The sequence below is a fragment of the Chelmon rostratus genome, chromosome 11, assembly GCF_017976325.1.
Source record: "Chelmon rostratus isolate fCheRos1 chromosome 11, fCheRos1.pri, whole genome shotgun sequence".
NCBI lineage: Eukaryota > Metazoa > Chordata > Actinopteri > Chaetodontiformes > Chaetodontidae > Chelmon > Chelmon rostratus.
Window position 1 is genome coordinate 12,060,100 of NC_055668.1, and position 13,229 is coordinate 12,073,328.

Consider the following 13,229-nt stretch of genomic DNA (forward strand, 5'->3'; position numbering starts at 1 on the left):
TGGGGGGAAGAAGTCAAATGCGAGCAGGAGCGTGAGTCGAGAGCTCCTCTCTGTTAACGCACTTCGACGCATTTCATCCGCTGGAAACTCCGGGTTATCCCTCGACTTTATGGGCGTACCTACGCGTTTCTGCATCACAGAGGAGTAAGGTGAGGGACGGGGGTCACGTCTCCATAAATACTTGGTGTGTGCGGAGACCCTGGATGGACCCTGGAGGAGTAAATACTGCTGGAGGAGCCTCGCGCACAGGAGAGGAGCGGCGACTTTTCTGCAAGCTGATACCTCATTTGTAGAAGCGCTGACTATATATATTTTTTAAAAAAAGCCTCCGCAGTTGCCCTCGTGAAAGCTGTGGTGCCTCTGTCTCCTATGGAAAGCCTATGATTCTGTATTGGCAGAAATATATATTATTTTACTTGTGCGATGTAGTTCAACTTCACACCCCAGAGTGAACTACTTGCCAAGATGACAGCGCTTACACCTTTGAGCCGTGCCGTGCTTGGACTGGCGTGGAGCTGCATCAGTTTTCTGTCCTGCGCGCATTGCGGGTTAAGTGACAACCATGTGCACTCCAGTTTTATTTACAGGAGGTTGCGCAATCACGAGCGCCGGGAGATCCAGAGAGAGATCCTCTCCATCCTGGGCTTGCCTCACCGTCCGAGGCCCTTCTCTCCCGGGAAGCAGGCGTCCTCCGCGCCGCTGTTCATGCTCGACCTGTACAACGCCATGGCCGTGGAGGAGGAGGAGGAGGGGGGGTTGCAGCAGGGCGTGGGGAAGAGCTTCAGTGCCAAGGCTCAAGGGCACTCCAGGAAAGGCTACTACAGCCCCCAGCATGCCGGGTACTCCCGCGTGGCGCAGCCTTACCGCGCGGCCCCTCTGTTAGGCCACAGCCCCGCGCTCACCTCAGCGCACGACACCAACTTCCTGAACGACGCCGACATGGTTATGAGTTTTGTCAATTTAGGTAAGTGGTATTAAAAGCGGGCTAATTTCTCAGCAGGTTTCCTTAAATGGAAATTAAATAATGAATCGAAATTAGAAGGCCTGAGGAGATGCCTGGTTTCAATATTATTTAGAGATGCGGCATTTTAATTCCAAAACCACTTCTCAAAGTTAAAACAAAACAAAAACAAAGAAATAGGCCATGTTTCCCTTCATCTTCTTTCCTTGCACTGTGAAGGAAATTCATAAGATATAATAAGGATTTTACCTGCGTCTGCTTTATATGTGTGCTTAACAAAAAGCTTGTAACAATATATTTTGTTTGTTTTCAAGTGCAATTTTCTAAACAATCCACTGCAGACAAGGAGCTGTAAAATAATACAGCATTAATTTAATGTATTTCAAGAGTTAGGCCTATTTTAATTCATGAATATATTTCTTGGCCTGTCTGTTGTGTCGCTGTCAGCACATGCAGTGAATACATTTTCTCAAAATAATCAGACACGTGTAGATTTTGTTAGAAATAAAAAAAAGCAGATCATCTAAGTTTTACAGCTGCAGACTTCCCCTCACTCGGTGTCATTTATAGGCTGTTTTTCTTTTCTTTTCTGTGTCTAAATGTGAATATGTGAGGACATTTTCAGGTATCACTCATCATCCAGCCTCTGAGGCGTTCAGTTGCTTTCGCCCTGTGTGAAATATCCTGTATTTAACAGAATTAGACTCTACATTTTGACCTTCTCAATTTGTGCTGCTTTCTATTAAAGAGCAGCTGATCTGTATAATGATTGTGTTTGTTCAGTAGCCGTGACCCTTAACCCAGCAGTTCAGAGCGACTTATCAGATGACTGTCTGACCTTGAGAAAATTGGTCTGAATTATTTCCTGTTGTGAAAAGGGGAGTGATATTGACTGATGCCTGCATATCTTGCGGCTCTGTCACAAAGAGAAAGACGTTGCTCTATTCTTCATATTTGTGTTATTTTCAGTATTTACTGTTCTTTAATTAGAATTAAAATATTAAGCATGTCACATGGAGGTTACTCCACAATGAAATATGACGCAGCATGACAGATTCCTGAATGAATAAACTTTACATAATGTTGCTATTGTAGTGTTAAGGATTTTATTTCCTTAAATATAGGGCAAAACATGTAACAGTGAATTTGTGTAGAGCTGCCTGGATGTATAATCCCGCACCTTGGCCTGAGCCCATCTGTTTCCACTTACCACTATAGCAGGGCATGTACACTGTCAGCCTTGAAAGCTCTGCTCTCGTTCTGGGGACTGTCAGTGAAGTGTTCAATGGGGCTCTGTCTTTATTACAGTACACTCAAATATAGCTACTGACCTCAACTGTTTTACAAATGTCTATGTGGCATTTCATGCAGTTAAAATGTTTACTGTAAGCATTTGAACTTTCAGTGTATTCATAAGGAGTCTGCTATTGAAAATCAATGTATCCAACAGGATGTAAGAATGAAACGCACCAATCATTTATTAACCTTTTTGACAAAATGTGGTCCTGGTAGAACATGCACGCAGCTCCCCCTTGGAGTGAAGTCATTATTATTTAATTTTTAGCTATTTGAAAGTTAAATGCTGAACGCTCTCAGTGGCACTTCTGCTTCAGATTACTGCCCGTGGCTAATATGATGGAACACGCTCAGTGGGTAAAAGTCAGACCTGACCTCTGACCCGTCTGTGCTAAGTAACCGCAGGCGTTCTCTCCTCGATAAAATATCATGGAAATGCACTGCATCATATCACCGGGCATCAGACGATCCACTGACCTCGGCCACATGCCTTTTTTCTGCTACCAGGCAGGGTGTGAGACAGCCACTTTTTAGTAGCATCAAAGCATCTTTTTTTTTTCAGCATGTTTATACACTGAGGCTCTCTTATGCCATTATAATTTCATCTACAAAAACAGATGCAACACCTTGAAAAATCCAGCTGTACGTATCTTTTTTTTGTTTGTTTCCATGCAGGAAAATACAAAATAATCACACGTCATGAGTTTTTAAGCATTTTCAGAATTGACAGGCCTAAAGAAAGATATCTTATGTTACTCATTATATTAGAAATATTTAGTTTTAAAGGTTAGGGGTCATTAAACACTCTTGGTGCATTGTATGAAACCTACAGGAGGTCAGCATAAGGTCAGAAATGAGGTCAGAGTAGACGCTCACATGACGTTGAAGAATCCTGTCTGGTCTTTTCTCTCACTTGAGGAGCAGACGAAAGTGTCTTTAATTGAAATCAGCCTGTTTTTCTTAACTGACAGCCCATTCATCATGGCCAGAGAATGCAGTTAGGCACACAGTAGAGGGCCTGTCTGGGAGCTGCTACCTGTATTCAGTTGACTGATTTAATGAACTGGAAAGTGCTTTTGTTGGTAGTCAAAATGTTTGGATTGGACCTGGAATGTAAAAGAAGATGTGATAAATTACTTTTTTTCTGTGCGTTAATGCCGGCGTATTTTCTCTTTTGAGCAACACGCACAGCGGTTCAGGAGTTGAAGCCGTATTTTCTGATCAGCTTTACTGCCAGTAACAATGAAATTCACCACGAAATATTTCCTTTCCCAGTGGAGAAAGATAAAGATTTTTCTCACCAACGAAGACACTACAAGGAGTTCCGTTTTGATCTGACTCAGATCCCCGATGGAGAGGCGGTGACTGCTGCAGAGTTTCGAATCTATAAGGACCGCAGTCATTCCCGATACGACAATATCACTCTGAAGGTTTCCATATATCAAGTCATCAAGGAATATCAAAACAAGTAAGTACCTGATCAAATAAAACCAAACTTTAAAGGCAGTGCTGGGTTGTAACTAAGTACATTTACTCAAGTACTGTACTTAAGTTCAATTTTGAGATAGTATTTTCTCCATTTATCTCCATTTATCTGACAGATATACTTACTAGTTACTTTTCACATTAAGATTTTACATACAAAACAATGACCACCTAATAAGAAATGATGCATTGTTATACATCCTAACCCTAACCCTAACCCTAACTACGAACAGTATATAAAGCAGTAGAAGAGTAAACTAGCTCAACCTCAACCAGTTCAAACAATTAAATTCTGCTTTGTAATCACTCATTTTAGTCCAGTATCACACTGACTGGGACTTGATGAGTACTTTCACTTTTGTTACTTAAAGTACATTTTGCTGCTATTTTTTCCCCTAATTCTAGTGAAATTGTGAGTGCTTTCAATGGAGTATTCTTGTATGATATTGCTAAACAGATAGATCACTTTGTTGAGGATAAACAGCCCAATCTCTGACATTTCATAGAAAAATAATCTGGCCTTATTCAATAAATCAGTCCCAGAGGAATCAAAAAATCCCCCAGAAAACAAAACATGCTTCAAACCCTGCTGAGGACCTGCTTCGAGCCTGTTCTCAGTTATTTTCTAATGCTGTGAAACATAAAGCAGACATCCAACATCATCCTGTTTGCAATTACAAACTGGTGGAAAGAAAATAAAAATAGCTGCTGCTTCGCTGTAATAAAGGTAAAAGCTAAACACTTGTTGCATTTTGATCCCAGGTTGTTGTCTTATTTCGCAGTTAAAGACAGCTTTTGTCTTGCATGGTTGAAACTTTCCATTCGCATTGAGCGCCCTTCTATCTCCAACTCTGTTCTCCTTCATTCGCACCATGTCTGCCTTACAAATATAGTTCTCGGATAAAGAGAACTCCATTAGCAAGTTGGCCACTTACGAAGCTTGGAAGGTCCATCAGTTATCACTCGTCTTGTGTTCCCTGCCAAGCTGGCTGTGTCCCAGATGAGACCATGAGGGCCCACGTAGGGGGGAGGGGGCTCCCTCGGGTCCTCCCGTGGTCACTGTTATGCCCACCACCTGCCTGTCTTAACAATATTCCGGAAGTTTAAACCATGACATAGCTGAATACACAAGGGTGTACTTAAAAGTGGGCCCACATTTGCTTGCCAAAAATGTGTGTGGGTGATTGAAGGGGAGATATGGCCCTCCTGGGCTTTGAAAAGGTCCAAGTCAATGGACTCTGCCATCTTAAAGGGGAACACTGCTCAGTTTAAGTTTTCACACACGTTTTCATGGGGAGTTCACAAAGAACAATTCTTTCCCAGTGTGGGAAAACTTAGATACAATATTGAAATATTTGATCTTAAAACAAAGTTTTTCCTCAACTAAAAAAAACCCAAACAGGATGACTGCATATAATATGAAAACTAGTAGTTTGTGAAGCCATACACATTCCTCTATGTTTGACAGAATTAATACAGAGTTAATACTGAACACACAAATTTGTCACATCACACAGATGGTTTTTATGGTTAGTGGTTATTTCTACACGGTCCACTTGTACACGAACTAAAGTAAGGTTGAGTTGTGGCTGAAGTAAATGAAAAGCTGTTTTTTGGGCGTCTTAAAGGGTTGAAGATAGTGACCAAATATACAAACTGCAACCTCCAGAGGAACTTTTGCTGCCCTCTTTCCCCTCAGTTCCTGTCAATACTTTAAAAATCACTTGGTTAGGGTTAATTAAATTTTGCAGTCAATGTTTAATAAGTAAAATATTACTCTCTACTAGTCTGAGTGTGAGATTGAAGTTGAGATACAGGCGTTAAAAGGTGCCCTAACCCTAACCCCTAAACCAATGAAGTCATGTTTATATTGACCCTTTCTCAACAAAACACATTGTGGATTTGGTTGAAAGCTAATAAACATGTTGAATGCATTTCCAGAGCCAAGTTTGATTGCTAGCAGTTATTCTTCTTCACTACATTTTTGGCACATCGCAACATTTTCTGGTGCTTTACTGCCACTAACTGTCGACTGGGGAAACCATCGTCCTTGTGCACATAAGCGGAACAAGATACTGACAACACGAGGACCTCTTAAAAACGTATTGCTTCATATCTTAACAGTACTAGTGGGCAAAAACTCCACAGGGTACCTTTAAAGTCAGACAACTACGCATCCCGCCTTTCGCTCCATTATATCAGCGTTGCACATTGTCCTGCACTGGTGCTGAACCTTAAGCTGACGTGCCAGATGGTTTGTTACACAGGAAATTGTCCTTGGAAACCGTGTATCACGGACTAACTTCAACCAATCAGATCAACGAACCATAAGACGTAGTACACCTAACTCTTGCCGTAGCCGGTCTGGAGAAAAGCAAAAACGTCTTTTCCGTGGAGAAAAGCCTCCATTGCTGTTCTTTGCTCTTCTTTAATGAACAAATACTCTCCAGTTCTGATATAAGTGATGCTATAGGAGCATCCACGCTGACCTCTTTAGGAGCCGCCGTTGTTGTTTTTGCAAACACACAGTCGCTTCTCTCACTGTCGTTACATCTACGCCACGTCCGTGGCTGCCAGTAGTTCCTCATAGGACGCTGATTGGTCCAAACTACTGACCACAAGCTCATAACTTGAAGCCTGGTGAGATGGATTCTTGGCTCGCATGATCTCGCGAATCCAGCTGCCTCGCAAGGTAAACCGAGCTTTGCTACTGAACATAAATCGCTAATGAGGAATAGTGGCATGTGAACATAATTCAGAGGGGACTGACTTGTCTAAAAAGAGGAGTTACGTCCGTCCCTGGTGTTAACTCACCCTGTGTGAAACAGTACATCCAGTAATCACAGATGAAGGGGCGGGATGAACATTTTCCTCTTGGATATGGCTATGGGAATAATTAAATTAGCACAGGATGTAAGCTCAATACTGCACATCTCAAAGAGGAAGTTCAGCGGTATGTCACTCATAAGGATTAACCTCCTGAAGAATTCCACATGAGGTTGAGTTTTATTACACCTGTAGTAAACACATGAATAATAACCGAACTATGGGGGCACACATGGAAAATCTTGGTTCCCACCGACCAGCACCATGTAACCACAAAAACTGAACAGGCGCTGCCTTATCCGATCTGCCTCTTGAAAGGAATCCAATGCAAATTGCGAAGCCTTTCAACTCAGGGTTGATTGATGCCTTATGTCAGGCTCATGTTAAAAATACACAAAGGCTGATATACATGATTCATAACTCCTGAAATGTTTTGCCAATCAAATAGCTGAAATCTTGGCACACGTTTTACCACACAGCTCTGCAGCTTATTACAAGTTACAGCTTCTTCAACAATAGCGGCGCTGCTTTCTTTTTATCTCCTGTGCAATGCTGGCACACAAAAATGACTTCAACTCACCAAATCACCAGTTTCCAAGACTGAAGGCTTTTTGGAGAAGAATGTTTGGTGCAGCAGGATAAAGAGATGAAGAAACTAATAAAAGCCACTCAGATTTTGGCTTCTGCTGCAGAGTTTGGGCTGAAGCATCCATTTGTGATCAGTCAGTGATACTTCGTTTATCTGTTCCGGTCTAACTGGTTCAGACCTCTTGGATTCAGTCTAAATGCCCTCAAAGGAGCATATGGTTTCTTTTCAGTGTCCCATTAAAACTATGCAGCATCAAGGTGCACAGACAGTTTGTATTTGTTCTAGAGCTTAACGCACTGTAGCACTGAGGTTCTGTAATTTGTTTATAATGCAGCAGTAAAGTGACAGCATTCAGTTCACCATCTGTTTGACAGACTCTGCTCTGAAACGCAGGAGTCATAATGCTGAAACCAGCATACTGGCAGAGACTAAATATTCAAATAATCATTTACTGGATTCCGATATAATAATCATGCATGTTGTTGTTGTTGTTTAATAGCAGTTGCTGTTTCATGTACTGGCTGTTCGAGTGTGGATCATTTTAACTGCAGTTTGTTTAATGGAGGTGTTTCATTGCTTCTTCTCACCTTCAGAGATGCAGAGACGTTCTTGCTCGATTCCAAAAAGGTCCAGGCGTCCGATGGGGGCTGGCTAGTATTTGACATCACGGCCACCAGTAACCACTGGGTGATGAACCCACAGCAGAACCTGGGCCTGCAGCTCTGTGTGGAGACTGTAGATGGCAAGTGAAGTTTTCAGTTTTTCTTTCTATGATTTGTTCCCCAGATTTCTCTCAGACTCTTGGAATCGAGAAAAGGTCAGGAAGTTCATCTTTTGAGACAATCCACAATGTCTGCCTTTGACTGACTTCAGGACTAATGTGACTTGTATATTTGCATATTAGCATTATTATTTACCACCAGCAAATGGCCACAAATCCACAAAGAAGATGAATGGCTTGATCTAGTCTTCGTAAAGATGCTGGACATCAGAATCACATCTGAAAGCAGTCATAAAATGATAAAATATCCCATCTTTCTTTAGTTTTATTTTGAAGGTTTTATTTACCTTCTGTTTTTTAAAGGCCGAAGTATCAACATAAAATCTGCTGGAATCATTGGAAGGAACGGGCCTCAGTCCAAACAGCCGTTCCTTGTTGCTTTCTTCAAGGCCAGTGGGGTGTTGCTTCGCTCCGTCAGAGCTGCTGGTGGGAAGAAAAAGAACCACAATCGCAATAAATCTACTAATCAACAAGAATCATCCAGGGCACCAAAAACTGGAGGTATGTGCACTTTTATGATGGAGTTAAGATGCTACAATAGTGGTTTCATAATCTACTTTATCCAACAAACATCAGATCTCTAAATGAGATAGATTGTTATTTATAGATCGGCCATTGTTGCAGCAGGCTGTTCATCCATTTGTCAGACTAACCAACTTCATTTCCTGCAGCAAGATACTGTGTGTCCACAATCACTGGCCAGTTGCCATGAAAATAAGAAATAAGCTCAAATATGATTTAAAATATGAGATGATTCCTAATAAGTTTGTCAAAGGCCTCTGGTTTCAGGATATTCTGACCATTAGTTTACAGACTTCACATGAAAATGTGTGTATATACCAACATATAATGTTAGTATATAAAAGCCTTTTGATTTTATGACTTTATTCATTCCTCTCCTTTGGTGCCAATCTCAGAGCAACCCAGTTTCTACTACTACTACTTTTCTACTACCCAATACTACTCTGGAGGCAATAAAAAGGCAGATTTTCAAAAAAAAGTGGAATCAAAGGTTTTATTCAGCATAAGTTCTGATCCGCATGTCTATATCATTAAACCGAGATAACATTAAGGTGAAGTATAAGTACTGAGAGATACTGTTCACGGGCCAAATGCGAACACTTATTGTATTGTTAAGATGCAAAAAACATCCCAAGTTATATTGTATCTTTTAAGTTTTAAGTACCTTTGTCTTTTGCTGGAAACATCTATTGGGCCAAACCTTTTGGCAGATCAACTTTGTCCCCCAGGCCTCACGTTGGGCAGCCCTGGTACGGTGGATAGTGGCACAGTCCACTGTCCTGTACATCAAATCAGGAATTATTTCAAGGAATAATTCATGACCCAAAAAAGGTTTAAAGATTATTCCATTGTACAGCCTGCATAGTTAATTTTCCTGTTGTATAGATTTTTGACTAAACACACTGATGAGGGAAAGAAAACCCCTGTTAGCTGGGCTCTCGGATGCTCCCATGCACTTACAAAAGTATTTATGGACTTCAGTGTTTATGTACTGCATGTGTATGTGTTTAGCGGATTTGTTAAGAAGCTTTATAGCCACCGTTTGCTAACCCTCCAACAGTAAGCAAACAAAAAGATATAAACAATCATTACCTTCTGTAATGATTCATAACCTTTTATTTTTTCAGATTACAACACAAGTGAACAGAAGCAAGCCTGCAAGAAGCATGAACTTTATGTCAGTTTTCGAGATTTGGGCTGGCAGGTAAGACAAAATTATTTGATACCAAAAGACAGTGACACAAATAAATGGTAATTACACAAAGAACAACACGCTTCTATTGAGATTTTAAGGTGACATTAAGAAAACTCAAAGCTCTATTTTGTTCAGGACTGGATCATTGCACCTGAGGGCTATGCTGCTTTTTACTGCGATGGTGAATGCTCTTTTCCTCTCAATGCACACATGAATGCAACAAATCATGCAATTGTGCAAACCCTGGTAAGTATTTATAATTATTTTAATTTAGTATTATTTCTAAAAATAAATATTAATTATTTTATTTAATTTATAATTATTTTAGCATTTCTGATACATTTGAAACTCACTCCTGTTGCACCTCTTTTAAACTTACGTTATGCTTTCATTTATAGGTCCATTTAATGTTTCCTGACAATGTGCCAAAGCCATGCTGTGCTCCAACCAAGCTCAATGCAATATCAGTACTTTACTTTGATGACAGCTCAAATGTTATCCTCAAGAAATATAGAAATATGGTAGTTAGGTCTTGTGGTTGCCATTAGAAGCTGGGGGTAACTTTAATTTATGCTACTTGGTACGGGAATCGCTGGAAAACACGTCTGCTGCAGGTGTGATGTGATGTACAGTATTATGTGTATAAAGTTTTATTACCTAATTTATTTTGTTGTTTTTTTTAAATAGCACTGAACATTGTGATATTTAAATGATTAGGACAAATTGTTGATTTTACTTTATGGCAGTTATCATTTAACTTTTGTGTCCATTGGCATATACTCGCTCTTAGTTACGTCTGTATGATAACTTTTATGAGTTAACTATTCACTGGAGTCATCATGATACATAAGATCGCTTCCCCTTCTGCTTGTTTTTCCCCTTTCACGATACACTCGTGCTATAAATGCTCACTGAGATGTGGTTATACTTGGATGTCAGTATATGATATTTTTTTCCTCAGTGCTAATTTTGTATTCAGTTTATTTCTGTAATGGACCAATACATGGCCGATGCATGCAGAATAATGTCACAAAATGCAGCATCACAAGTTCACATTAAAAACAAGGGAGACTTCAAGGTGACGCTATTAGTGCTTAAGCTGCAACTTGAACAGACTGTTGGAAAATCTGTAAATCAAACTGGTTCACGGGGGAAAAAAATGAGCATTCTCTAATCTAAACCAAACTGCTCAAAGCTTTTTTCAAGCTGTCACCATCTTTCAGCACTGATACTGTTTTACCTATTCCACGCCAGTTTTTTTTTTTTCTACAAGAGAGTGTGTCCTCAGAAGGGGATTATGAAACACTTCCATAAACACTGTTTTCTCATTCCTGTCTGGACGTCTTTGCTTCACACTAATTCTAGCTTACGTTTGGGGAAAGTATATCTTCATGTAGAGTGTTGTGTATTTTAATAAAAGTACCACTTTAAAAAAACTCTCATTTTGTACCTTCACTTGACGCCACTGCTTTTCTGCAACCATTTATCACCGTAAGATAAATGCAGAAATGCATTTTCGTCTTGGAGCTCTTTCCCCTTTCCTCCAGCTGCAAGTCCTCCAGCCTTTTCAGATTCAAGTTGTCCTTTTGTATTTCTGTTTGGAGCTCTGCTCGTGTTTTACACACTGTTGCCGGACTACCGTCTCAGATTTATAAATGTTTGACAAGTATGATATAAACTAGGGGTCCACCCACGGAGCCTGTTGACATGCTCTTGGGGAGTGGTAATACTAGTGGTACAGTGCTAGCAGTAAAGCAGTGCTGTGACCTCGAAAGGCAGCCCAAAAGGGTGATTATCATGAGGCTGCCAGCAGAGAAAGGTATATCATTTTGTAAGCAATCCCTTCCTGATTATGGGGAAGGACAGCATCCATCACATGATTTATGCGATGTGTACGGCACATCTCTGCTTGCTTCTGCACACTCATGTTTTGGATGTTGCCATCTGCTCGGAGCTGCGATTCACCCTGGGAAACAAAGTGGAGGCCATAAACTAAACTTAGCAAGTGTTGTTGCATTTCCTCCTCATTCGGGACGAGGATAATTTCCAGAAAAATCCAAGAGGACGTGCTATTTCCAGAGAAGCACTCTGGTTACGCAGGTATTTTCAATGGTCTTGGAAATCTAGGGATTAGGTTAAGGATTAATATTTATTTACACAACTGTGTTGACCTTCACCGAACACAGGATATGTACTGTTGCACTTTTTCTCCCCCTACCCTCCCACTTTTATAACTTTTTTTTTCTCTGACATGGCAGAACATTGAGTGACTGTATTTCACTTAATTAAAAGCAGTGGCTGGCCTGCCCAGATGTTATGTGGGCTCCATCTAAAAGAAGTGTTGACATTCAGTGAATAGAAGAGGCCACCTGCTAACTTAACTCTTGGCTTGAGGGGTGATTTGCATTCCTGCGGCCTGTTGCCTGGCATGATTACTCCTAGCACTTCACAAGCCCATCTACTGTTTAATATCATGGATTCTTTCCAATTCAGCCACATTTCTTCCTTTTCTGTAACGCAGGGGCTGCTATGAATGAGCCCCTATTTAAGTTCTCCAAAACTACGCAGCCCTCTCGACAGCAGCCTCCTGACCACATGAAAGGAAGGGGTAACAATTGCCATACTCAGGGCAGATTAATATAGTGGCCCCTTCTCCTCGGAGACCCCCGTGGTCAACAACAGGCTGCAGTGAGTCAGAGGTGCCTTGACATTCATCAAATCAGCACTTCCAGTGGCCACTTCTAAAACACGCTGGAAAAAGGTCACAACCCATTGCAGTTTACTTTTCATGAAGGGTTTCTTGTGAATTATTCATGCATCATGCCCTCAGGTTTATGGTCTGTGTCACAACATACTCTTGGCTTTACATAAACACAGTTATAATGTCAGGGTGTGTTTCCAGGTGCTGACATTAAGCTTTTTTTCCCCACCACAAATATGTTTATTCTCTCAACCTGATTGAGAAAGCAGACATGTCCGTGTGAGCGGCTGTTAAGACCATGTTCTTTTGTTCAGCGAATGTGATATATTTAGTGAGGAGAGGTCATCTTGAAGCTTTTAGCAGGCCGGGACTGGCTGCTTGTCAAAAGTCGCAAATGCTTGGCGATTCAGGCCATTTTCATCTAATTTAAACCATCGTGAGCAGGAAAAACGTTGACAAATGCTGCAAAACATAAACAAAAAGCTGACGCAACGAGCCACTGATATCGTCAGACCACCGACAGAGGTGTTCCTGCTGGAGGCCTCTCAGAGATGTCCTCCAAGATTCAACAATAGAAGCTGCAATATTGTGTAGACTGTAATGCCTCAGACATCCACATTAAATAGTCTATAAACCTTGCAGATTCAAAGAAACTCAGTATAAGTAGCTATAGTTTCTATGTATCTGAAAGCATGCAACAAAAATGGTTTAGAAATATTGAAAAAGAGAATACCAAGAGAACCAAGAATAAGAGCTGCACTTCATTCTCTCAACATGTGTGTATTTTTCTCTGCCAGTGGCTCCTGAGCCTCTTTACGGCTTCCCTGCCTTGCAGAACACTTAGGTTAATTTCCTATAATGATTTATTTAAAG

The 13,229-nt window shown here is 40.8% G+C and overlaps 1 protein-coding gene across 1 annotated transcript; it reads left to right on the forward strand.

Moving 5' to 3' along the window:
- Positions 1 to 11: 11 nt before the first annotated feature.
- On the forward strand, positions 12 to 11,026 carry bmp5 (bone morphogenetic protein 5). Its single transcript, XM_041947122.1, has 7 exons — positions 12 to 964; positions 3,533 to 3,725; positions 7,751 to 7,899; positions 8,242 to 8,439; positions 9,588 to 9,664; positions 9,791 to 9,901; positions 10,054 to 11,026. Exons 1-7 carry the CDS (start codon positions 466 to 468, stop codon positions 10,201 to 10,203), a joined length of 1,377 nt encoding a protein of 458 aa, XP_041803056.1. The 5' UTR covers positions 12 to 465; the 3' UTR covers positions 10,204 to 11,026.
- Positions 11,027 to 13,229: the final 2,203 nt, after the last annotated feature.